Source organism: Chrysemys picta, chromosome 8, assembly GCF_011386835.1.
Source record: "Chrysemys picta bellii isolate R12L10 chromosome 8, ASM1138683v2, whole genome shotgun sequence".
In the NCBI taxonomy this organism is placed as follows: domain Eukaryota; kingdom Metazoa; phylum Chordata; order Testudines; family Emydidae; genus Chrysemys; species Chrysemys picta.
The window spans coordinates 88,457,584-88,482,344 of NC_088798.1; the positions used below are offsets into that span (position 1 = coordinate 88,457,584).

Sequence of the window (24,761 nt, forward strand, 5' to 3'; positions counted from 1 at the left end):
CAGCTCTATAGATTAATCATCCTTAACTGAGACCAAGGATGTGTTTCTTCACTCAGAATATTGGATCGTCAGTGAAGTTAATTATGGGTGTAGCATAATACCAATTTGAATTTATGTCATGTCTTTAACCCAAATGTCTCAAAGCATTTTACAAAGGTGGGTAATTCTAAGTATCATCTCCTTTTTACAAATGGAGAAACTGAGGCACAGAGCAGAGACATGAGTGGTTCAGGGTCAGAGACTGTCAATGGCACACTCATGAACAGAATTGAGGTAGAGCTAAGTGAAAAATGCACAAAACAAACAAACAAAAGTCTATCCCTGAATATTTGGCTGTATTTTAAGTGAATTGTTCTGACCATGTTTGCACCCTACTAGGAACAGGTCAGGAAAGAGCATACCCCTCAAAGCACCTGATCGAAAACTCATTAAAGTCAGAGGAAAGGTTCCTAGTGACTTCAATAGGCTTTGGATCTGACAACTAATTGAACAGACGACTTCTGATGGAAAATGACCTTTAAAATCACATGGAAAGGTACTGCAGGACATAAAGTTTGTCATGAGATTACAGACAGCTGTAGTGCAACAGCTAAACTTGGCTCCTGAGGGAGACAGTAGGTCCACATGTGCGGTGCTAATTATGAGTTGTCAACGTGCTGTTTTGTGATTGTGGGTCAGTGAGGCACACACACAAATGTTGAATCACAAGTGGCAGTGCAAGAGATCCTATCTCAAGAGTGTAACACCTGATGCGCTCTTCAAATCCACACACCTGAGCGCCATAGCTGTGCTAACCTAACCCCTTGTGTAGAATGCTTCCGTCCACCTAGCTACTGACGCTTGGGGATGTGATGTGCCTATAGTGATGGAAAAAATGTTGCTGTAGGCTGTGTCTACACTATGGGCTTATACAAACATAGCTACAGCACCAGAGCTATGCAACTATATTCCCAGTAGGGTAGACATGGGTTAAATATTTACACATAACTTAACTATAGGAATGCTGTATGTATTTTAATATTGAATGGGCAATTATGGTTTGGAAGAGATATTTTGCAGATCTGGCCTGCAAAAGCTCGGAAGCAGTGTTGTGTGATACAGCAACAGTATCTGGGAATCCATGGGATAAGAGAACTGCATTAAAGTAGTTACCTTAGAATAAAAAAGCCATTAAAAATAGGAACAAACCATGTCTAGCTGCCAGCAAAGAGAATTACTTTGTGTCAGGCTTGAGTCTGAGATTGGCCTAATCTCTGAATGGAGGCAAGGGAAGGACACCTGTGACCATAGGCACCGACTCCGTGGGTGCTCCGGGGCTGGAGCACCCACCAGCAGCCCCCCATTAGCTCCCCTCAACCCCACCACCACCTCCCGCCCGCTGGCGGCCCCGTGGATCAGCGCCTCCCCCTCCCTCATGCTCAGGGGAGGGGGTGGAATGGGGCAGGAAGAGGTGGGGTGGCGGTGAAGCAGGGGCAGGAAGAGGCGGGGTGGAGTGCGGGCAGGAAATGGCAAGGCCTGGGCAGAGCTAGGGGTCGAGCACCCCCTGGCACATTGGAAAGTCAGCTCCTGTGCCAGTCCACTTTATGAGTGCAATAGCATCATCCTAAACTGTGACAATAAGAAGTAGCAATGACACAGTGAATACTGTAACCACTGTTCTGAGAGAGTCCCTGACTTGACTGCACAGGACACACCAAGCCAGATTTAGAGAGCAAACATCCCATTTCTATATATTACATCCTCAATTGCACAAATAACATAAGCCATGCATGTTAAAAGATGGTTTCCATAATGACTTCACTTGCAATAGCAGATATACTTTGTCTAATATATCCCTCTTCCAGGGTTGGACCCAATTCCCATTAAAGTTAATGGAAAGAATACTAATCAGCCTGATTCTTATTTACATTTAACATCACTCTAGCAATGTAAAGGGGCCTGAGTGTAAATGGGAATCAATCCCATTTACCGTAATGGGAGGTAGTCTTGGGCCTTAATTTACTAGGAGCAAGTCTTGAGTTACTGCTAAGGACTGGTGTGAGCTTTAGGTCATTCTCATGGAGTGAGGGAATAAGAGATGTTGCAAACAGACAAGAGGGTCAATGTCAGCCTTAAAAAAAGGGACAAAATAAATACTTCCTTACATAAGAACAGCCATACTGGGTCAGACCAATGGTCCATCTAGCCCACTATCCTGTCTTCCAGCAGTGGCCAGTGCCAGATGCTTCAGAGGGAATTAACAAAACAGGGCAATTTGGAATGATCCCTCTCCTGTCGTCCAGTCCGATCTTCTGGCAGTTGGAAGGTTAGGAATACTCAGAGCATGCGGTTGCATCCCTGACCATCTTGGCTAATAGCCACTGAAGGACCTCACCTCCAGGAAATTATTTAATTATTTTTGAACCCAGTTGTACTTTTGGCCTTCACAACATTCCGTGGCAACGAGTTCCCCACTCCGACTGAGCACTGTGTGTCTCTGTGATAACCAGTCAGTATACATAACCTGGTGCCATGTTTACTGTAGCTTATTGAGGCTGGGTTTTCCCCCCTTCTCTGTGTGCTTCTGTGCTAAGGAAATAAACAGTTTGACCCTTGAGATCAAACAGGCATTTCCAGTAAAGTCATTTACTTCTCAGTGAGACAGATGGTATTGCTTTTGGCACCATTTACAACAACTCTTGTGTCACTAAGTACCAGGGACACGGGCTGGGATACTTTTTTTTTCCCGTGCCTGAAGAGATGCCTACTAGAAGGTGCTGTTCAGTGCTGGATGTTTGTAGCATTCAGCAGCAGCAGCTTTATAGCAAACAATTGCTGAGTCCAGACAGAATGTGTCTATTTTGCAGAGAGGGTAAAAAAATAAAAATAAATAAATAAATGGGAGAGAGAAAAAGAGAGCTCAAAAATCCCTCTAGCAATTAACATGTTGAGTCAGGAGTAGTAAACTGATAAGGAAATCATCAGGAAATGTTTCCAATTAACCATGTTGGAGAAACCATTCATCCAAGTGGTTCCAGTTGTTAGCTTTCTGAACCTTTATCTGCACTGCAGCTGACAGCATTACATTGGCTTGTGCATGTTATTGAAGGGCCATTAAAATAAAAATTAGGACTGTAAAAATAACATCATGGGCTCTCATATTTCTTCCCTCTCAGTGATCCCACAGTAATATTTCTCCACATACATGTCAAAATGTGATTTTTTTTCTAAATGCCACTGCTGCACACTTCATCTGGGACTGGAAAGTCAAGCTGGGTTCCTTTTGCCTTTTCATTATCATCATCATCAGTAATAAAGGTTCTGCAACCAGAACATGGATAACAATTTTACAGATGCTGTGTGAGGCAGAGAAGAATCCAGCTCCCTATCCCAGCTTCAGGACTCAATGGAGGTAATATCTTTTAAGGGACCAACTTCTGTTGGTGAGAGAGACAAGATTTTGAGCTACGCAGAGCTCTTCCTCCTGACTTCCTCCTTAACTTCAGTGGGATTCATATCTGGCTACATCAGGGATGAATTTTGTGCCATACTTCCTGGCTCTCAGAACTACACCCTAACCACTAGAGAACACTGTCTCCCTAACTCTGAAGGGATGCTGACAGACCCCGTACCATGGCCATAACAGTTTGAGAGCTCTAAATAAACCCTCATGCTTCGGGGCATAAGCCAATCACTACCTACCTGGGGTTAAGAAGAAACTTTCCCAAAGGGCAATTTATTGGATAACTTGTCTGTTCTGTGGCTTCTTTCACCTTCTTCTAAAGCTGCTGGTACGGGCCACCATCAGAGATGGAACACTGGACTAGCTGAACCACTAGTCTGATCCTGTATGCAATTTCTGCCATGTTCCTATGTCTCTAACCAATGGGTACTGCCATGATCAGCTGAGCACACAAGATAAAATATGAGGCTCACAAAATCAAAGTGTCATAATAGTAAATGTGTCCTGTTCCTGCTTGTGGGACTCACATTTTTCCGGCTGGCTACCAAACAAATCAGGCCATGAAGCAGACATAAATGCTGGTGAAGTGTGAGGTGTCCCCTATTAACAATACCTTTGTGCTTAACAGCTCTCAGTGCTCCACAGGGAGGAGACATAGATCACATTCCCTGGAAGCAGGAATCGTCTAACAGTAAACTGTGGAGACAGCAGAGGGATTGTGAAGATGAAGAGGAAACAGAAAGGAAAATGCCCCTCATTTCTCTCCATGAATTTCTGCTGCAGAACACCGAAGCTGTCATGCTGGCCCAAGACTGTGCCAGGGAAAGTGATATATCCTGAGTCACGGGTGTCTGCTGCTATGATTTAAGCCAGTGTTTCCCAAACTTGGGACGCCGCTTGTGTAGGGAAAGCCCCTGGTGGGCCGGGCCGGTTTGTTTACCTGCCGCGTCCGCAGGTTTGGCCAATCGCGGCTCCCACTGGCCGCGGTTCGCTGCTCCAGGCCAATGGGAGCTGCTGGAAGCGGCGGCCAGTACGTCCTTCGGCCCGCGCCGCTTCCAGCAGCTCCCATTGGCCTGGAGCAGTGAACCGCAGCCAGTGGGAGCCGCGATCGGCTAAACAAACTGGCCCGGCCCGCCAGGGGCTTTCCCTACACAAGCGGTGTCCCAAGTTTGGGAAACACTGATTTAAGCTATATAGGAGTCACTCTGCCCCCACAACCACTTTCCCCCCAAAAAACCCTGCAAAACCAAAGGAAAATGAAAATACAGTGCCTGATAATCAAACCAACCTTTACGGGATGGCAGTCTTAGTTACTGCAAAGGTGCCTTCGCCTGCTAGGCTCACAGAAGGGAGAAAGGAAAATGAAGGGGTTCTGCATATTCGTGACTCAGGCTGGCTGGGAGCATTGTGGGGCATGGAAGTGGAAGGTGTAGATCATGGTGTTTGTTTGTAAGCACCAAGCACAGTGAAGCCCTGATCTTAATTAGGGTCCCTGGGCACTACTGATATACAAAAAATAATAATTATGTAACAGACACTCCATGGCCCTAGGAGACCACTCTAACTTATCCCCAGGGTTTCTAATACAATTTTGTTTGAGCTGTGCGTATCTGTATACTGTGATGAGGGTTGCTCCATAGTTACAAGAGTCAGGCACTTATACACCCACCTCTACTAGGCAGGCTGGGTCCCTTGGGTGTTCTCTGTATTTTAAATCTGCTGATGTATTGTCATGTACATATACCATGCATGTACCACATGTTTTATGAATCCCAGAAGAACACAGTTAGACAGAGGAAAATGTATTGCATTTCCATTTGAATCAGTTAAAACAAAAATCCCCATAAAGTGTCTGGGAAAGTAGTAGTTTCTTGCTGAGAGGATAGAAAGTCTGTCAGTTGTTTGTTCTTCTTCCATACTATCATACACCATGCCACATACAAGCAAGCTGCTTACTTGGGTGTTTGAACACCCTTCCATGGCAGTATTGTCTGCTCCGATCTGCTTTGTATAGCAGGGTAGGACCAATTTATTTTCACATTATCCTAAGAAGCCACCATGTTCAGCCAGTATAATACACCAAGGCACAGCAAAACCTAGACTAATCGTCACCTGCCAATTGTGCCCTCCTGCCCCAACAGCCAGGAAATTCCTGGGAGGCTCTCTCCATATGAAGTGCACTGGTTTATGCAGCCATCTTGTAGAACAGTCAGAGAAAGAGCAATCCCATTGGAAAACTCTTCTTTCCCACTTGCCTGTGTCATGTAAATTCTTTCTTTGCAGGTCACAACTTGTGTAATAATCTGGCTACTTAAGAAACCCCTGTTCTTTGCATTTGCAGTTTTTTGTTTATTTTAGTCCAGTAAAGAACAAAATTTTACACCACCCTCTCAACAAAAAAATCTGGAGAAGATAAAGTTTTGAGTCAAGAATTCTGCTACCATTTGAAATCTAAAAGGCAGCATCTCGACTTATTTATGCCAATGTAAAATTGGATCAACTTTTATTGATTTAAGTGGCTTCAAAGAGGTGTGAGATCGCCCTCAAGTTACCAGATTCTTCCATCTTTGAGTAAAACAACCTCTCCTCTTCCCCTTTTCCCTGCCAAGCAAACACACATTACGGCCCCCCAGTATTCCAAATAAAGCACTTGTCAATTCCTGGTCGAGAATGAAAATGTCCAAAAATGATTTCATCTAACAAAATGAAAACCCTTGTTAGAAAAATAATGGCCCTCTGGTGTCAAGATAATTATTCTGGGGAATAATCCTAAAGAGAACAGTTAATTGGAGCTGGGTAAATTTAGCTACTAATACAAACAAATGCATGTTGCCAAATGGAGACAGAAGACTCCACCGTAGTCCCTTGGGGAAAGGGGAGGAAATTGGCAGCAATAGCAGCAAAATATATTTATAATATATCTAGGGATTTTGTAAAGATTAGTAAAGGACATTTCTTCCCTCAGGCTGCGCCATGACCATCTGCTCTGTTATTTTTCTTTATACTCTCAGCCCTTGAATTCTGCAGCCATTGCCTTAATTTTCCTAAAGAGCAAAGAAAGTACAGAGCTGAACGCTATTATGGAACATTTCTAACATTACGTATCATGTCTTCTGCCCTTTGTAAATGGTATTAATTTACTTTATTTTGCCCTCCATTTTCCCCCCAAGTTTCCATTCCCTTTTCACACAGGTTGTGCTTCAGGTGAATGCTGTAAGAGGCTGGGTTCATTTGTAGCTGGAAAGGGGATCCGGAATTTATAGACTGGTTTTAAATGATACCAGATGGAAGGTGTGCCATACAGTCGGATCGCTGATCATTACTCACTGATAAGTGTTTAAAACAAAATAACTCTCCAAAAATAACCCACTTTCAGCAAGTCAGAAACCAGATGATTCCCCAAAGCACAATCTATTAAGCTGCAATGTTATGAGTAAGCTGCTTTCTAACTTGCTTTGAGAAGGAGATATACTGACTAGCGGTCGGTGTGCAAGGAGTTCCTGAGTTCTAATCACAACTTGGCCACTCGCACCCTCTTTGGGCAAGTAACTTGACCTCTTTATGCCTCTGTTTTCTCATCTATAAAATAAAGATCAATGCTTACACACCTACATTCCTGAAGCCCTCAAAATCAACCTGTCATGAAGGGGGAAAATTCTTCAGGAGACATTCCATTGAATAATACTGACTTCTCGTAGGGCACATTGCACTTTAAGACTCCAGAATGTCATCTCCTGAAAGGGCTGTGTTAATTTAATGTTTGAACATTACACTAATGTTAATTAATGTTTGTACATGGCACAAGGAGCAACTGTCATTCTACTGCTCCAACACTCCCCAGACGCATCTGTTTTGCCTTAGCATTTATTTAGCAGTAGGAGGCCGCTATTACATGACATGTTTCGATTCCATTAACATTAGCTCTTAATATACACGCGCATCTGTTATGCAGCATGCTGTATAGCGAACCTGCAAATGTTTAGTTGGGGCAGCCAGACGACATATCCGGTGCCTAACAGAAATTTAGACTTGGATGCGGATTTAGCTGACCGTGATACCGGCCAAACAATATTGAGGCAGTGCTTGCAGGCTAGGTGCAGTGACAGAGGTTATTTTGGCTCCACTGATAGGGAGAGTATGCCTGCTGTTCGCTATGTAGGTTCACAACCTGAGGTTCTTGTTGGATCCCCACCTGCTTCAGGCTATCCAAGCAGTATCAGTGGGTTTTTCCCCATCTGTGCCTAGTGAGAAGTTCTGTGACTATTCCTGTTAGATGAGGTGGGACCTTGCTGTTTTTATCCTCTCCAGAGCATTCTGTGTAAAGGCCTGCTCCTGACGACCATTAGGAAATTCAGCTAGTGCAGAGCAGTGGCCCAGTTTCTTAGTGGTGCTTCCGCTGGGGAGAGCTGTACACCTGTCCTCCAAATCTACACTGACATTCAATTCACTCCCCAATGCAACTGAAGAGGTTGTTTTCAACTTATAAAGCCTTAAATGGCTTGGATTCGGTCTTCCTGCGTTATGCCCCTTTCTGTGAGAGGTACAATCGCTGGGTTTAAACAGGAGGCAGCTTCTGGCAAAGCATCCTCATTAAAGGGCCCTTGACTCTGGAACTTGCTGCTTCTTTGGTCTAACAGAGCCCAAGTCTGCTGCTATGTAGGGCCCATCAGTTTTCAAGAAGGAGATGGCTTGCAAAGGCATATATCGAAGGAGCTAATTGCTAGTCCTAGTAAGTTAATTGTGTTTGAAAGATTTTATTATTTCTCCTTCGTCTCTTTGTAAGTGATGTCATTGTTTTTATTGTACAGACATCAAGAGCAGGTGGTTAGGCATACATAAAAAAATACTATAGATAAATAAATATTTAGGTCTAATTCTCTCCCCAGCACAAAAGAGATGATCAAACAGCATAATCCAGTGGCAAGAAAATCTGGATTCAATTTAACATTGAACTTCTGACACATTGTGAAAAATAGTTTATTCCGAGAGCATTCTGCTAGTCTCTGCATTTCTCTGCTCTTTATACTTTGTTGCCAAGGTCAGGTCATCTGTTTCTGTTGCTTCCCCACCTGAAGGCAATGCCAAATTCATTTGAGTATTTTTCAGAGACAGTAATGAAAAGAGATACAAGATGTTATCAAATAAAAGTCTTGTAAAGCGGCACCTTCCGCCCTTTCCTGAAATGATCAACAGAATGACTTTCCAAAGTGGATTCTGAGAATTAGATTAACAATGCTATTTCCTAAAAATATGAGTATGCCCATAAAATAAACAGAAGGCAGGGGACTTATGAATCACAGAAAAATACTGGCTAGAAAAATAGACTCCAGTGAAGTCTGAATGAATGGAATAGCAATAGCTAGAAAAAATAACAAGAGAAAAGTGCTCCTGTCAAGAGAATCTTATAAGAAAAGAGGCCCAATGAGATGTGTCAGGACATAGTCTGTGTTCATGCAGAACCTAGCTGTCAGGGCTGTTGAAATGCCAGTGATAAACCATGCCTAGATGCTAGGCTGAGTCATACTCCCCTGGACAGAAACCTTGGCACTTAACGTAGCTGCTGTTATCTTTTCAGTGCTGTCGGTCATGATCACCTCATCTACTTGCAGCTCTAAACACAATTTCATGATTCAATATTCTCTTGGAAAAAAATGATAAATTAAACATCCACATCTTTGCCAAGAAATTTTAAACCTCAACTCTGAGAACTCACTGGTAAGAGATTAAGCAAAGGAACATTGCTCTAACTCGAGCTGCGTGGAAGATAGCAGTTTTGTTTCGCTAAGGATTTAGAGGTTTCAAAATCTGGCTTCATTCCAAATTGGAGAGAGAACCAAAAATTTCAAAATTCTCTGGGAAGGAAAATTCTGAAAAAAAACTTGGTTTGGGCATTCAGAATGTTTCATTTTGACAAAACTGAAACATTTGATGCTGACTTTTATTTTGTTTTATGATACTTATATTTATAATATTTCACAAGGTATCAGAGGTTCGTCAGGGTTTATTCTGTATAATACAATACAAAATGAAAAGTCATTTCAAAATGAAAAATCAAAATGTGTCACTCTGAAAAAGTGGGACATTCTGATATTGTCGGAACTTTTTTTCTGGGTTTTTGTTCAGAACCAAATTCCAGATAAATTGACCTGATTTCATGAAGCTTTTCAATTTTGACAGAATTGCACATTACGACGTAAAATGGTTCCGTCTAAGTTTCTCCAACAGCATCCAAGTGAACATTTTGAGTGAGACTGAAGAGCTGGCTGAAATGCCTGCAGAACCCTGCAAAGATCAAACTACTTAGAAACCTTTTCAAGTCTCAATTAATGTTAGTACAAGGGAGGGGAAATAAGCCTTGCAAGCCTGAAGGCCAAGTTCTGGGTGAAAGCTTTAGAATTGTGATTAGAAATCAGAAGCTTTTCTGAGCCTCCTAGATCCCTTCTATAATAACAAGTGTTGCACGCACAGTGCATTTGGATTACACAATGGTGGGTCTGTCCAGTCACTAATTACTATTAGAATGCATGGTACCGTGTACATATTTCTTTTAGTCTGTAGCAGTCCCACAATAATATTTTGTGGTTATTCTGCAATGATTAAAAAGAATCTGAAATCAAAATATCAAAGAATTTAAAGGAACTGGTGGAATTCTTTTAGTGGTTCCTATTAAAAATGTGTGTGAGAAATGGGCTTTTTATCTGAAGCGACACTGAAATTTCCATCTTGCCCTACTCAAGGGGCTACCAGATCAAAACATTCACAACTGGCAATTTTATTTCAAGGGAGGAACACTTCCCTTGGGGTAGTCCCAACAAGGTAGTGGCAAATTTAAGAGTAGAGAAATACAGTTTGCAGCCCCCAAGTTGTCAAATGGATCCATGAATCTCAGTGTTTTCACCAATTCCTACTTCAAATTTACATTGTTTTTCTTGTAAGGGAGGTTTGGAGCAGGAGCCAACTTCTTGAAAATGAAGGTTAATTCATCTCTACCAAAAGTCATAAAATATCTAAGGACCACTTAGAATGCTCATGAACATCAGGAGTGATATCCTGGCTCCGTGGAAGTCAATGGGAATTTTGCCATTGACTTCATTGCTGCCAGGATTTCACTAGGGGGTTTAAAACACTCTTTGCAGCCCTGCTGCAGTGCTTTTACAATATCTCCTGAGCGAGGAGAGTTGGCACTATGCTGGTAACACCATTACTACTGCACTTGTATCCATGTTACACCCAGGGCGGGTGCAAGGATGTTTCGCACCCTAGGAGAAACTTCCACCTTGTGCCCTCCCACCCCCCGAGCCCTGTGGTAGCTCTCTGCCCCCCCCCCCCCGCCCTAAGGCACCCCCCCGCGGCAGCTCCCCCTGGCCCGGGGAGCCGTGCGGCAGCTCCCCACCCCAGCTCACCTCTGCTCTGCCTCCTCCCCGAGCACGCCGTCGCCTCTCCACTTCTCCCGTCTCCCAGGCTTGTTGCACCAATCAGCTGTTTGGCGCCGCAAGCCTGGGAGAGAGAGAGAAGCAGAGCAGGGTGGCGTGCTCAGGGGAGGAGGCGGAGCAGAAGTGAGCTGGGGCAGGGAGTTCCCCTGTGTGCCGCCCCCACCCCCTTACTTGCTGCAGGCAGCCCTCCCCGCGCCCCCCTGCCCCAGCTCCCTCCGCCTAAAAGCCGACGACGACCGGGGCGGCCGAAGGTCCGGCTGCCGCAGTCGCCGCTGAAGGACCCGAAATGCCGCCCCCCCAAATGCTAGCAATCTAGGCACCGACCCTGGTTACACCCTAAACACAGTTACATGTTCCTCCTGTAGATGGTTTCAGAGTAACAGCCGTGTTAGTCTGTATCCGCAAAAAGAACAGGAGTACACAAGTATTCCTGTTCTTCCTCCTGTAGATGGGGTCCTAAGGCAGTCTTTGCTTTCCCTTTGCTCTTCTGTCCAAACTCCTAATATGGGACGTGGAGAGGGAAGTCTGAGGATTCATTTTAATCAATGAGCTGTGTACAAGATAAGCCAAATAAGAGGTTGATGTTCATATCCAAATCTTGAATGGACATGCCCCTGAGGAAGTTAAGGTGCTTTTGGTCTTTAATCATTTTGCCCTGGGTGCATGAATGGTTTCAGGCTTTTTAATCTGCAAGCAGCATTTTGTGCACTGGATCGCCATTGCCTATTGTAGCACAGATGGGTTGGTGATATGGGAATTTCCAGATTTCTGGAAAGCTACCAGATCACATTGGTGAGTCAGTGTAGATGATGGTAGTTAATGAAGAAGGAAAGTCTCATGACACAAAGGAACACAGAAATTAGAGATGAAAAAGACTTTCATATGGTCATTTTGGTTTATCCACCTGCCATGCAGGAGTGTTCCCTGCAGCACACACTGAGGCGCTTTGTCCAATCTGCTTTAAAATTACTCCAGCACCTAGAGGGTGCAGCAGAAAGATGCTACATTTTTAAAATTGCTGTAATAAGTTTAATAAAAAAAATTCAGCTTCCATCACTCCTCTCTAAAGAGAGGGAGAAGACTGGAAAAAAGAGACTTAGGGTTACTCTGAGGAGAGAGGGCTGGCAAATTGCTTTCCCTGACTCACTTCCATACTGTTTTTATTTGTTTCAGAGTAGCAGCCATGTTAGTCTGTATCCGCAAAAAGAAGAACAGGAGTACTTGTGGCACCTTAGAGACTAACAAATTTATTAGAGCATAAGCTTTCGTGGACTACAGCCCACTTCTTCGGATGCATATAGAATGGAACATATATTGAGGAGATATATATACACACATACAGAGAGCATAAACAGGTGGGAGTTGTCTTACCAACTCTGAGAGGCCAATTAATTAAGAGAAAAAAAACTTTTGAAGTGATAATCAAGCTAGCCCAGTACAGACAGTTTGATAAGAAGTGTGAGAATACTTACAAGGGGAGATAGATTCAATGTTTGTAATGGCTCAGCCATTCCCAGTCCTTATTCAAACCGGAGTTGATTGTGTCTAGTTTGCATATCAATTCTAGCTCAGCAGTCTCTCGTTGGAGTCTGTTTTTGAAGTTTTTCTGTTGTAATATAGCCACCCGCAGGTCTGTCACTGAATGACCAGACAGGTTAAAGTGTTCTCCCACTGGTTTTTGAGTATTTTGATTCCTGATGTCAGATTTGTGTCCATTAATTCTTTTGCGTAGAGACTGTCCGGTTTGGCCAATGTACATGGCAGAGGGGCATTGCTGGCACATGATGGCATATATCACATTGGTAGATGTGCAGGTGAACGAGCCCCTGATGGTATGGCTGATGTGATTAGGTCCTATGATGATGTCACTTGAATAGATATGTGGACAGAGTTGGCATCGGGGTTTGTTACAAGGATAGGTTCCTGGGTTAGTGGTTTTGTTCAGTGATGTGTGGTTGCTGGTGAGTATTTGCTTTAGGTTGGGGGGTTGTTTGTAAGCGAGGACAGGTCTGTCTCCCAAGATCTGTGAGAGTAAAGGATCATCTTTCAGGATAGGTTGTAGATCTCTGATGATGCGCTGGAGAGGTTTTAGTTGGGGGCTGAAGGTGACAGCTAGTGGTGTTCTGTTATTTTCTTTGTTGGGCCTGTCTTGTAGGAGGTGACTTCTGGGTACTCGTCTGGCTCTGTCAATCTGTTTTTTCACTTCAGCAGGTGGGTATTGTAGTTTTAAGAATGCTTGATAGAGATCTTGTAGGTGCTTGTCTCTATCCGAGGGATTGGAGCAAATGTGGTTATATCTTAGAGCTTGGCTGTAGACAATGGATCGTGTGGTGTCCTGGATGGAAGCTGGAGGCATGTAGGTAAGTGTAGCGGTCAGTAGGTTTCCGGTATAGGGTGGTATTTATGTGACCATCGCTTATTAGCACAGTAGTGTCCAGGAAATGGACTGCTTGTGTGGATTGATCTAGGCTGACATTGATGGTGGGATGGAAATTATTGAAATCATGGTGAAATTCCTCAAGGGCTTCTTTTCCATGGGTCCAGATGATGAAGATGTCATCAATGTAGCGCAAGTAGAGTAGGGGCGTTAGGGGACGAGAGCTAAGGAAGCGTTGTTCTAAGTCAGCCATAAAAATGTTGGCATATTGTGGGGCCATGCGGGTACCCATAGCAGTGCCGCTGACTTGAAGGTATATATTGTCCCCAAATGTGAAATAGTTGTGGGTGAGGACAAAATCACAAAGTTCAGCCACCAGGTTAGCTGTGACATTATCAGGGATACTGTTCCTGATAGCTTGTAGTCCATCTTTGTGTGGAATATTGGTGTAGAGGGCTTCTACGTCCATAGTGGCCAGGATGGTGTTTTCTGGAAGATCACCGATGGATTGTAGTTTCCTCAGGAAGTCAGTGGTGTCTCGAAGATAGCTGGGAGTGCTGGTAGCGTAGGGTATTAGGAGAGAGTCTACATAACCAGACAAGCCTGATGTTAGGGTGCCAATGCCTGAGATGATGGGGCGTCCAGGATATCCAGGTTTATGGATCTTGGGTAGCAAATAGAATACCCCTGGTCGGGGTTCTAGGCATGTGTCTGTACAGATTTGTTCCTGTGCTTTGTCAGGGAGTTTTTTTAGCAGATGGTGTAGTTTCTTTAGGTAATCCTCAGTGGGATCAGAGGATAATGGCCTGTAGAATGTGGTGTTAGAGAGCTGTCTAGCAGCCTCCTGGTCATATTCCAATTTATTCATGATGACGACAGCACCTCCTTTGTCAGCATTTTTGATTATGATGTCAGGGTTGTTTCTGAGGCTGTAGATGGCGTTGTGTTCTGCATGGCTGAGGTTATGTGGCAAGTGATGTTGCTTTTCCACAATTTCAGCCTTTGCACGTCGACGGAAGCAATCTATGTAGAAATCCAGTCTGTTGTTTCGACAGTCCGGAGGAGTCCACGCAGAATCCTTTTTTTTGTAGTGCTGGTAGGGAGGATTCTGTGGGTTAGTATGCTGTTCAGAGGTATGTTGGAAATATGTGATATATGCCATCATGTGCCAGCAATGCCCCTCTGCCATGTACATTGGCCAAACCGGACAGTCTCTACGCAAAAGAATTAATGGACACAAATCTGACATCAGGAATCAAAATACTCAAAAACCGGTGGGAGAACACTTTAACCTGTCTGGTCATTCAGTGACAGACCTGCGGGTGGCTATATTACAACAGAAAAACTTCAAAAACAGACTCCAACGAGAGACTGCTGAGCTAGAATTGATATGCAAACTAGACACAATCAACTCCAGTTTGAATAAGGACTGGGAATGGCTGAGCCATTACAAACATTGAATCTATCTCCCCTTGTAAGTATTCTCACACTTCTTATCAAACTGTCTGTACTGGGCTAGCTTGATTATCACTTCAAAAGTTTTTTTCTCTTAATTAATTGGCCTCTCAGAGTTGGTAAGACAACTCCCACCTGTTTATGCTCTCTGTATGTGTGTATATATATCTCCTCAATATATGTTCCATTCTATATGCATCCGAAGAAGTGGGCTGTAGTCCACGAAAGCTTATGCTCTAATAAATTTGTTAGTCTCTAAGGTGCCACAAGTACTCCTGTTCTTGTTTTTATTTTTGGCAGTTTAGAATAGTTCATCTGCATTTCACTAAACTTAAGTACTTGGCCAGAGAAGTCTGATGCATCTCAGTAGTGTTGGGAACCTAACTATGGAAAGGACTCCAGTATCCACTGCCATGTGATTTCCTTTGGCTGTTCTTATAGGTGGAAAGATTATACTGACACATCCTCTCACAGAGAATCTGCTCACTAAAATAAGTGACTTTGTCCTTCGTCAGCTTGACAGCTGTTATTCTTGGGACTGGGACTGTTACAGAATAAATAACAGTCTCATCTCTGTAGAATTTCATTGAATGGAAACAGCTAAAGACAGCTAATTTGATTATGAATTCTCCATTCCTCACAAGCCAGAATGTCCTCTAGTATCTCTCAGATGAGACTGTCACTGTAGGTGAGCACAGGGTTTATTGGAGCCATTCGCACTGGGACACATAACATGTCGTGTAAAAAATATTGAATGAAACCTTGGCCCCTTTGATGTCAATGGCAAAACTCACTGATTTCAATGAGGTCAGGATTTTACCCATGGAGTCAGACCAGGTAACTTTCCAGGTGAAATTCCATAATGAAATCTAAGGGGAGGGAGAGGGACATATGTCATAATAGAGAAAATCTCATTATCCTATGGCAAATCCAAGTACCTTTGGAGAGGAACAGCGTTGCCCAGGGCTGTTTTTGCTAGTGCTCTGGTCATGGTATAGCCTGTAGTGGTCACTTCTGTAGCAGGTATTTAAAGTCATTTTGAAAAGAGAACCAAGAAAATTACAATGCCAGAGAATTACCTGGAATTCTCAGCAGACACAGGACTTGTGCCATAGAAATGTCAGTCTCTCTGCATGAAGGCATCGAGCGGCAGATAAATGCTGTGATAATTACCAGTGTCAGACTGTATTCAGCAGCCAGCCTAGAGAGCTTATTTCTCCTTTGCTCTGAATCAGAGGGAGGTGAGCACTTCACACACTGTACACAGAGCAGCACGTGTACGGAGAGCAAGAGAAAGAGAGAGTGCGTGCCCAGAAACAGCAGCCTAACATCTGGCAGTGACCAGCCTGACAACACCAAAAAGAAAGGAGAAGAGCTGTGACCTTCTGTTTCAATCATTGCATCTCTATGTCCTAACTCTCAAACGTGGATAGAATTTCAGCACACTCATAATTCATTTAGTTTCTGAGTGCCTTCTGGTTCTTCTCAAACAATTACACCGCTGTTTAGTCTAATATTTCTCTCTGACTACATATTATGGGATTTCTCCTGGGGCTCTGCTGTTTATAACTGCCAGTGAGTTCATAAGCAGACAGTTATAAGATTTTCTAATGATTTTACTGTGGCCCATCCACTTAGGGTGGCATCCAACTCATGGAATTTGCAAATCCCAAGGTTTCCAAAATGGTTCATTTCTCTCCATCAGTTCTGCACCTGGTCTAGGTGACTTTGACTCTTTAACCAGGGAAAATATATATATATATATATATATATATATCCTTTTTCTATTCAAATTTATTTTAAATTCTAAAAGAATAAGAAGAATATTCTATATAAGTGATAGGTTGAAAACCACACTATATGAAATTTGCAAAACCAGGATACTAACTGTCTCGTGGAAGTACAAGGCTATTTCCTTCTGTTCATTTGGCTGATCATTTAAATGGAATGGTCCTCTTTCTGAGGACCTTACCATGTGGACTGTTGAGCACCCTCAAATCTCACCGAAGCCAATGGGAAGCTGATGGATATCTTTACCTTGCAAGAGAGGCCCTCAGTCTGGTAGTTCACTCGGGGTCAGGATGCACATTCCATAATGTTTAAGGGTGGTGTTTTCAAAAGAAGCAAGCACTGGCCTAGCTCTGTTTCCACTGAAGTCAATGAGAGTTTTACCAGAACCAAGTTAGGCCCATGCTGAGTATTTCTGTCTCTCTCACCCTAAAGCTTCAGATAGTTATTTGAAGTACTTCATTCCAGAATGCATACACAAATGGACATTCCCAAAGCATATGTATTTGAATGAGCTAGGCACGGTACAAAAATGAAGTAGTGTTCCTGCTTCATAGGCCCCCTCAGACTGAATTCACCAGAGATCCAGCGGGGCTTGCCTTTTATACTTGTTTTTACATAACTGCCGCAATGGAGGCCTGATCCTAGGGCCTCTAGATATCACCATAATACACATAACAATAGCATTGTAAAGAAACACACAGAGACACTCTGCAATATGCAATAACTGCACTGCAGTATCCACTGCCAAATCAGCGGTACCCATCACTTTCACATGGTTTCATGCTTGCGCTTCAGCCTTGTGATTGGAAAAAGTCTGGGCTTCCCAGGGCCGCCTGGGTGGGTGGGGGGGAGCAAGTGGGGCAATTTGCCCCAGGCCCCGCAGGGGCCCTGCGAGCCCTGGCCTGGCGGCGGTCTGGGTCTTTGGCAGCTCTGCAGGGACCCCGCGAGCCCTGGCCCAGCAGTGGTCCGGGTCTTCAGCGGCATTTCGGCAGTGGGGGGCCCTTCAGTGCTGCCGAAGATGCAGAGTGACTGAAGGGCCCCCCGCCGCTGAAATGCCGCCGAAGACCCAGACTGCCGCCGGGTGAGTACAAGCGCCGCGGCTCCCCTGCTTTGCCCCAGGCCCCCTGAATTCTCTGGGTGGCCCTGGGGCTCCCCCCCCCATCTTTAATGATGAGCTTCAAATCGGTGCCCCACAAGGTGGTACTACTGAGCTCCCATTTCTGTTTGTGCTGCTCCAAACCCCAGTACTTTGTGATACACTATTTGTGGTATTTTCCATCATATGAGTAAAGGCGCAAGTAGCCACAGAGAAGTTGTAAGATTGGGATGAGGAGCTGCTACTTTCCAATTGTCCCCTTTTGTCTCCCCTTTGCTCTGTTAACTCTTCTATTAACCCTCACTTAACTCACATGATTTATAAACTGCTTTCCTCTGTTCTTCCTTGAACCAAACTAGCTCTGTTTTTTTCATAGGCGCAAGTCCTTAGGAATAAGTGAGTCCTCAGCACCTGGTTGCAGATTCCCTTTAACCTGGTGCATGGTGTGTACTTTTAGCAGCCCTTGTTTTATTGGGTAGGCTACATATAGTAAGCTTCAGGTTTGTTTACAAAAACCTCTTTCCATATAAAACAGTGATCATTGCAAGATCTGCATCACCAGAACATTAGAATCAAGCTGTACATCTTGACAGTAACTGATCCAACAGTGACTCAAATACAGCTCCTCTAATGATGTTAATGAGAAACAAAACTCTGCTTGTTGCTTGAAAAATCTCAGCACCTTCCCTGTTGGAAGGAGGCAACCCTTAGAAGACAGAATTTCCTGGGAAGTTGGACAGGCTCAGAAAGAAAGTGGAAAGCAGCATTCACATAAGTGTGAAGTAGACACAAGAGCCTGGGGTCTACATTAAAGGGGTAAGGCCTGGCTCTTCAAAGAGAGGCAAGAAACCCACAGTGAGGAGAGATCCCTTTTCACTGTTGATTGTCTCAGAACTTTTTTCGGGAGGGAGCCGAATGGCCTTGGTGTTCTCATGTCTGTATGACCCACTGGGTTTAATTAAAGGCTGGAGGATTTAACTCGCTAACTTGACAAATGTTTATCAAGAATTTCAATTTTCGCAGCTCAATGCCTAACAACTGCTTCATTGATAATCAGCTAAAAATGGAAGTCTGTGAACCACCCTGAGGTAATGAACGTCTCAGGTGGCACCCTCAGATTTAATGCTTCATTTTCACAGGCCAGCTATCTTGAATTCCAGGTCATGTTCCAAGACAGGAAATATGTCTTGGCTATCAAAATATCCTCTTCCATTTCATTCAGATACACTATTACTTCACTTGCCACTCTGAACTGTTGCACAGGGTTGCTGTGTACTGTTAAACAGCTGCTGTGTCCCATCCCAAAGAAAAGCTGCAATTTAGTGGTGAATTCAGTGTACTAAATATCTTGCAAAGTGTGTAGGTGGCTTTGGAATCTTTGGACAAAAGACTACATAAATATTAGTTGTCCTCACAATTAGTTGCCATTAAATATTAGTTGTCATTAAAATCAGAAGAGTTCCTCTCTCCTTCTGAGAACCTAGGATGCAAAACTTAACCCTTACTAATTAGTACATCTGTTCCCCCCCCCCCCAAAAAAAGAATATCAAAACATTTTCTGATGAAACCACAATGAAACTTTTTATAGAACTTTTTCATTGAGGTAAAAAAAAAAATCTACGGTAGTTTTTCAATGAAAAACTGGAAGTCAAAAATCAAAACATACTTTTTGGAGAAAAAATTTACAGTGAAAAAAGTTTTGGTTTTCAGGGAGGAGTTTGGTTTTTGTTTTTGTAGAAAAAAATAATTTCTTTGCAGGAAATTTTGAAAAAGCAAAAATGTTTCAAAATATCCTACAAAAAATAATTGTTTTTCTTTTGTTTGTTTGTTTTTGTTAAACCAGCTGTACTTATTAGCCATTACCACAAGTGAAGTTTAAAAGTGACCAAGGATGCCTTGGAATAACAAGCATTATAAACATTATGTGCTGCTGATTATTTTTTCTACAATCTAGTAATAATATGCCAAAATATATCATACATTAATATAATGTTCATCTGGTTATACAGCTGCTAATAATAGAAATAGCAGTACCGAAGGCACTTTAAACATATGTCAAGGAGACAGCATTGTGAATATAAAGCCGGATAGTAATTTGGTGTATCTATGCCTGGGGTTGTAAGATTCGTTATAATGAATCAAACCAGTTGCTAATCAAGTCTGGAATCCAGCCTCCAGATCAATACCTGATATTTCAAAAGAAGACACACTCCTACTAAAAGTGTACCAGGTGCTGCACTAAGAAGGAATAGCCCTTTGTGACTGCTGGGAGTCTCTGCTGTAATACATGTTTTAAATATCTCTTTTTTAAGAAACAGAGGACATGGTTCTTGCAAGATACTGAGCCAGAACCTCAGTTCCTGAAGTCAACAGAATTTACACCAGCGTTGATGAGCTCACTCACTCTATCAATATAAATAATACCTTTCTTCAACTCTTGTTACACTGATGAAGCTTCAGTGTGCTCTCTCCATTAGCTGCTACAATAAGATGTTTACAGCTGTGCTATACATTATACAACATATTCATACATGCCTCTGAGCTGAGAAAGAACCCTTGGATATGTTACTTTTTCTTAAGACCTAATGGTGTGCATCATGACAAAAGAAACGGCTGGCAAAAACATGTACCTGTACATGTCTTTCTGCTCATACCTGTCTAGGGAGATACAGCACAGGTGAAGGATTGATGCTGTGGTGAGCAGGACATCTAGAGATGTTCGGACCAGGCAGAACATCTCTCCATAAATCCAGTTATCCTGAACCAGCTCAATAGCTCCAAAGGGCATCACCAGCACCGACACCAGCAGGTCCGCAAAGGCAAGTGAGACAATGAAATAATTGGTCTTGATTTTCCTACAAGACATATATTAAAAAATCTCAGTGGGACTTTTCAAAGCAGTACATCCCATGTGCGGATAGACCCAACTGTTCACTAAAGGGTCCTCTAACCTACCTCTAAACTATTTTAAATGGTTGTCCCTAATTACTTTCCTGGTTTGGGGGCCGATTGTTCACAAGGACCCCTGCATGACTGCATGGGTGTTTCTACCTGTGCACACAAAAGATGTAACTGGACATGCACATGCCTGTTTGTGTGACCAAACTGGCATGTTATATGCACCACTTTCCATTGTGTGTGTGTGCAGAATGCAGCACTGTGCACGTACAAATAGACTCTCAAGTTGAGTGCATTTTCAGTGGTTCTTAATAAAAGTTAAGAAAGCCCCAGCATTTTCTATTGTTTTCCTTGTGCTCTGTGGCCTCTATGTTTGATTTCCCTCTTTATCCCACTAGTCTTACCATAAACATTAATAAAAGTATCAAGCCTGAGCATGTGTCTCTCAAACTACCCACTTCTCAAGCAGTCACAAAGAGTCAAGGCTCTTCTTCTGCCTTCTGAAGCTACCAGGGTGTGTTAGGGGCTGCCTACACTTCAGTCAGAGGTGTGACTGCAGGACATATAGCCAGACCTAACCTAGCTTTGACCTAGCTAGTGTAAGTACTAATAGCAGTAAAGCCGCAGCAGCACTGTACAAGCCCACCCAGAAGCCTTGGTATGTACTTGAGCAGTTAACCCGTGCTGTTACAGCTTCACTGCTATTGTTATTTGTGCTAGCTAGATCAAACCTAGCTCTGATATGTCTGCAAGTGTTGCAGTCTCACCTCTGATTGCAATATAGTTGTACTCTTAAACACACCCTCTTCTCCTTCCCATCCTGTTATTCCCTAAGGAAAGTGGGCTCTAGCAACCTGCAAAGAGTTTCAATTTAAGAAGAAAAGTCATTTTGTTTCTGGGGAAGCCCTGTTCCATCTGAAGATGGCAGCCAAAGTAGGAGACAGAGGCAGTATGGTAGCAGCATAAAAGGCTTGGGCTTCCAGGAGATGAGTGAGCATTACCCAATAGGAGCTTCTGATGGGATAATGTTGAAGGTCTGGGCTTTCTATGTCTTCTTAGGCATGCAGGACAGGTGGAAGGAGAGCAAATGCCCAAGGAGAAGTTGGGAAAGGACTGAGAAAGAGACTTTTGTGAAACATACAGACTTTCCTCAGTACTTCCAGTGCTGCACACAGCCTGATTAAAGCTAACATGCCAGTATCAGGATGGGAGCTCTCAGAAGCTAACAGTCAGATGATGAATTGCTAATTAGCAGGTCCCCCAGCTATTACTCTAGCAGGGGAAACACTCAGCTTACCATATCCCTGTCCAGTGACTGTGTGAGTCTCACTAGACTAGATAACCTGCAGGCTTTATTATGGAAGCAAAGTCCACACGTATGACTTGTTTGTCCTCTTGATAAGTTGTCCACTATTAGGTAACCTGTTCTACAGGGAGAATTAATAGGGTTTAATAAGACTTGGTCTCTAATTTTATTACCCGCATGTTAATCATTATTCATTTGAATTTTTCTTTCAGTTTTTAGTGAAGGCGGTTGAAAAAGGTAACAGCTGCATGATTAGACTCATTGGCAGAGCTATGTGGAAGCTCAGGGCTGGAGTAGCAGGCAGTACTGCAGGTCAGGGTAAAGCTGCATTAGCAGCTATACTGGCACTAGAAAAGGTTCAGAAAAGGGCAACTAAAATGATTAAGGGTTTGGACCGGGTCCCATATGAGGAGAGATTAAAGAGGCTAGGACTCTTCAGCTTGGAAAAGAGGAGACTAAGGGGGGATATGATAGAGGTATATAAAATCATGAGTGATGTGGAGAAAGTGGATAAGGAAAAGTTATTTACTTATTCCCATAATACAAGAACTAGGGGTCATCAAATGAAATTAATAGGCAGCAGGTTTTAAACAAATAAAAGGAAGTTCTTCTTCACGCAGCGCACAGTCAACTTGTGGAACTCCTTACCTGAGAAGGTTGTGAAGGCTAGAACTATAACAGAGTTTAAAAGAGAACTGGATAAATTCATGGTGGTTAAGTCTATTAATGGCTATTAGCCAGGACGGGTAAGGAATGGTGTCCCAAGCCTCTGTCTGTCAGAGGGTGGAGATGGATGGCAGGAGAGAGATCACTTGATCATTGCCTGTTAGGTTCACTCCCTCTGGGGCACCTGGCATTGACCACTGTCGGTAGACAGGATACTGGGCTAGATGGACCTTTGGTCTGACCCGGTACGGCCTTTATGTTCTTATGTAGCAGAGCTGGGGCAGGTGGGGCTTTGGATGGAAGAAATGTGGATTTGAAGTGCTTTTATTCATGTGCATGGAAGTACATTTGCAGAATCCAAAGGCTATCAGCTATCACTGGAGAAAGCACGTCCCATCTTGGCTGAGGTTTTGAAAGAAATCTAAGAGGGTGCCCAAGTGTCTGTTGTGAGCTGGGTGCCTCACTTCTTCAGGCTCCTTTGTAAACCCCACTGTATGCCCCGCTGCATCCTGGTAACACGCTAATTGTGACAGACACGGCTCCTGCTCCCTGCATTTTTCTGACATGTTTTGTTTAAAAGGAACTGGAATAGGAAAGGGAAGGCGCATTCCCCTGTGTGGCTTTCTGCAAGTGATTTATCTGTTTTTGATGCCTGGAGTGCTAAAAATATAATGATTGGATAATAAAATGATCACACTTCTGCAGTATAAATCTGAGTCCAGACACATTGGAAACAATATCGGAGTCTGACTTTGCCATGACTTCAATGATGGGGAGAAGAAAGGAGAGAGTGTTCTTTATCACGATGTTTTATGTTCTTAGCTGTCTGGGTTTGGTTTTTGCCCCCCTCGCCCTTGCAAATTACACGGCCGTGTCCTTGTAAAATTCCTCCTAAAGGAGGGGACTGAGTGGGCTTGAATGCTGGCTCACCTGAGCTGCCTGTCTCTGCATACTGCCACCATCACCAGCAAGTTCCCCAGGATCGCCATGAGTATAACTGCCGAGATAAAGGTGAGCAGTGCGATCTTCTCTGCCACGCCGAACCCCTCACTCGAACTGGAAACCATAAAAAGAGAATGCATCAGAGGAGGGCAGGGAAAATGAGGGTGTGTTGGAGCCACAAGCTTTCAGCAAATAACTTCAGACAGATACATGTGTTTAAACAACTCTTTCTGACCACAGTTTCCTCTGAAATCTGCCTCTGCACCAGACGCATACATATATATACAGTATATATAAATAAATTTCTTGCTTATGGAAAAGATATGGGACACGTATATGTTCTGGATTTTTCAGAGGAAAGGTTAATATGTAGAATATCTGCAAATACTCTGCCTGTTCTTGTTGACTGTGGGGCTAAATACACTGATCACAAAGAGCTATTTTTTTGAGTGCTGAACTCGGGACAAAAAAGGTCCAGTTATCATAGGTAGGTGCTCAGCACTTTCTGAAAATCAGAGCAATCTGATTAGAGCTGGCTGAAAATTTTTAATTATTTTTTTTCAATACATTTTTTTTAATTGAAAAGCTTTTTCTTTTTTTCAAAATGTTCAGTTCTTTCACCAAAACTGGAAATTTCACATTTTAGAATTGTGAAATTTTGTGTTTCTGTTTTTTTCCCTTTACACACTCTTTTTGTTCCTTTTTTCCCCACTACAATAGAAGGAGTGGTGTCCATGTCATTGTTCTTTTACTTTTTACTTTGTAATTTTTCTAAAGTTGGAAAAGTTTTCAAAAAATTTGCTAAGTACCAAAAGGAAAAAGGAAAAATTTGAAAAAGGGTTAAAATACCCAACCCTGGACATGGTTAATTTTATGTATTTAATTTTTTGGGGGTAGGAAGACTTAATGCAGAAAAGGAAAGAAAGAGGAGAAAAAATATGAAAAGTAAAACCGTTGTGGAAAAAAAATACAAATTGTTCTGTTTTGAATCCTTCAGAACTAGATCAACACTTTGAATTTTTTTTTTAATTATGTTTTAATTTTTTAACCTACTCTACCTGGTGTCTACAAGAGGTACCCAAAATCTAAGACATCCAAAATTACTACATACTTTTGAAAACAAAAGTATTATTTATTACATAAATGTGTGGATGGGTGTGTGTTCATATAATGGAGATGCTGTAATGTCTCTATAGTTAAGATTGCATTAAGATTTGCCCTTGAAGCAGGGGCTTAAGCAGGAAAATCCTCTTCACAATGTAGGAATAAAATAGTATATCTTCCCCTAATGTACAGAACAAGAAGGACTTAAAATACAGAATTAATTTTGAGAGAATTTTCAGATAATTGAAAAC

General features: G+C 42.9%; 1 protein-coding gene across 13 annotated transcripts in view; it reads right to left on the minus strand.

Moving 5' to 3' along the window:
- Positions 1 to 24,761, minus strand: part of HTR4 (5-hydroxytryptamine receptor 4) — a 237,125-nt gene that overhangs the window by 100,906 nt on the left and 111,458 nt on the right. For 10 of the 13 annotated variants that reach the window (XR_010590072.1, XR_010590075.1, XR_010590073.1 and 7 more), the window contains 2 exons: positions 23,395 to 23,520; positions 20,249 to 20,449 (listed from right to left, as the gene is read on the minus strand). Coding sequence is in view for 8 of the 13 variants with exons in the window: in XM_065555892.1 (XP_065411964.1) it covers positions 20,249 to 20,449; positions 23,395 to 23,520 (327 nt within the window). In the remaining 5 variants the exon portion in view is untranslated. Of the gene's footprint in view, positions 1 to 20,248; positions 20,450 to 21,789; positions 21,915 to 23,394; positions 23,521 to 24,761 lie in introns of those variants that run through there. The other 3 variants (XR_010590077.1, XM_065555895.1, XM_005298016.3) reach the window with 2 other exon arrangements.